Genomic DNA, 2,500 nt, shown 5'->3' on the forward strand with positions numbered 1-2,500 from the left:
GTTGCAAGGCACCAATGCTAGACAGCCAGGTGTGGGAGGCGAGGGACGTGACGAAACAGAGGACGGCGGTGTCTTTCGCCGTTTGTGACTTTGTACTCATCTCCGTCTCGACTACACATTGCTACTGCAATATTAGTACAAGATGGGAGTGCTGAACAGCTAAGGAACCATGTCATACATTGAGCTGCAAGGCAGTCTCCCCTTACCGGGAAGTTTTGTGTTGTTTAGAGCCCAGGCGGTGATATGACACCTGATAAAGTAACAGGAAAAGAGGCTGGTGCCGCTTTCAATGTGTGTGTGCGTGTTGGTTGGTGGTGAGTGAGTGGTCTCAGTGTAAGCAGGTGTACACGTAAATTACCGGCAATGTCAGTGCAAGTGAAGTGACACTAATGGCTAACACCATGAATTGGTAATAATAGTTAATCAGCATGTAGTTGGAAAGGTGAATATAACGCTAAGTTACGAGCGAGCTGTAGCAGCTACAAGCGTAAAACGGTTCTATTATTGCCCGGGTAATGAGCACCGTATGACCTATCAGCGTCACAATTAGAGGTGAATCATAAAAGCAGACAACCAGTGTAATACAGGATGGCGGAGGAAATACAGCTGCTACCAATGGAACAAAAGGTGAGTCAATGGACATTGATTGACATTTGAAGTATGTCAAAAAATAAATCGAAGGGATATATCCTTTTTTTGTACATTCAATCTAATTCCTGTAGCATTAATATAATGAATATTTGGATATTTAATGTACATAGTATTTATTTTAGTGCTCGCCCACACGTGTGTGTGTGTGTGTGTGTGTGTGTGTGTGTGTGTGTGTGTGCGTGCGTGCGTGCTTGCGTGCGCACGCACGACTGCCCGGGCCGGGATCCGAACCCAGGCCAGCGGACTCCTAAGCGTGTTAACCGCGTCACCATGGCGGCGCGTGGAGATTGAAATGTGCCTCAATCTGGAGAGAATCGGGCGTTCGCAAAAAAAGTTCGTCATTAGAGGTGACTTCAGTGCTTCCATCGGAATTACATGCTTGAGAAATGATGCAGAAGAATAATTTCTGAAAGTATCTAACGTAAGCTGGCAAGTTTATGGCGATATCTACCAATGACTGAATTGTCATCTTCGTGTGGCATATACTGCTCAGGTTTGGAGATAAATAGAAATAACATGATACTCTGTAGAAAAGAGGCTTACGTACCAATTAATATTTAGCCTCTTTGTTCTATGATGCCTTGTGTAGATCCTCGTGTGTCACATGGCAATATAAACCAGGGTCATCTTTCATTAGAAAAGAAAAAAGAATGCAGAGTGCGCACTATTCTGCCAATGATAATTTTCTGAGATGGATGCAGTAGTCATTTCATGAGAAATAACTTTAGCACAGCATCATGTTCTTCCATATTATGAAGCTAAAATAAAATGCCAGAAATGACTCAGCTATGGTGAGTCTAGACTCTAGATGCCAGCAGCAATGTAATGAAATATTACAATTATCTACAAGAACATTATATCTGGCATGATTTTAGCCAAAAATAATAGAATTCTAAAAGATAAAAACTGTAAGCACGAAATATAATAAAAATTGTTGTACATATCAGTGCAAAAACTTTTGTGATGAAGCTTTGGATATAAAAAAATATACAGAAACGCTAGGGCTGGCCTCGATCAGGAAAGTGTGTTTCTCCAAGAGAGGTGAAGCCTAAAGAAAAAAACATCTTTCGCAGACAGGAAAGCAGAGAGACGGCAGAGTTTCAAATACTGACTAGGTCGGATTCAGGCCTCACGTTAATTTCGTGAGGTATGACGCGGGGCTCGTGATCCCCCTACCCCTGAGCTTGGCGACTTATGATCTGGTCAATGATTTTTCAAATGATTCTGGAAAATTGTTTCATTATATCTGATATATTTGTTCGAATTAAGTTTTGTTTTTATAGAGTGGAAATAGACAGACAGGACGCGGGCAGGAATAATTTTGAAATGCTCTACGCACTTACCCATGTGCATCCCTTCCGGGGAGTGCTTGTAACTTCAATATATGATGTCTTGCTGCTTGCTATTTGTTTTCTCCTCAGTTAGAGTGCACATGGACAGAGTTTTGAAGCAGAGAAGAGTTAACTCTAGTACATGTCCATGTAGTAGGCCTACCTTGAGGTAGTTTTGGGCTCTGCGTACGAGGATCATCGCCTCGCGAGATGAAGTAATCAGATGTAGTGAGTGAGAAATCGCAAGAGCTAATTACTGAACCATTGGGTCACGTATCTACCCACCTGCAGTAGTACCTACTGCCTCTGCCAGGGGAACAACAGCTGTAGCGTGATTAAACCTTTACTATATAATAAAGTCGCAGCAGTTATAGTAGTAGTAGTAGTAGTAGTAGTATAGTAGTAGTAGTAGTAGTAGTAGTAGTAGTAGTAGTAGTAGTAGTAGTAGTAGTAGTAGTAGTATAGTAGAAGTAGTTGTAAGTAGTAGTAGTAGTAGTAGTAGTTGTAGTAGTAACAGT

At 41.7% G+C, this 2,500-nt stretch overlaps 1 protein-coding gene across 7 annotated transcripts in view; it reads left to right on the top strand.

The window, feature by feature from the left end:
* Positions 1–2,500, top strand: part of LOC127004796 (rhomboid-related protein 1-like) — a 9,168-nt gene that overhangs the window by 710 nt on the left and 5,958 nt on the right. For 3 of the 7 annotated variants that reach the window (XM_050872949.1, XM_050872939.1, XM_050872959.1), the window contains exon 2: positions 539–627. The exons of 1 other annotated variant lie outside the window; for it this stretch is intronic. In XM_050872949.1, coding sequence (XP_050728906.1) covers positions 589–627 — 39 coding nt within the window. In that variant the 5' untranslated portion in view covers positions 539–588. Of the gene's footprint in view, positions 628–2,500 lie in introns of all 7 variants that reach the window. 3 more of the 7 variants (XM_050872970.1, XM_050872978.1, XM_050872934.1) reach the window with 2 other exon arrangements.

The sequence above is a fragment of the Eriocheir sinensis genome, chromosome 3 (assembly GCF_024679095.1).
Source record: "Eriocheir sinensis breed Jianghai 21 chromosome 3, ASM2467909v1, whole genome shotgun sequence".
NCBI lineage: Eukaryota > Metazoa > Arthropoda > Malacostraca > Decapoda > Varunidae > Eriocheir > Eriocheir sinensis.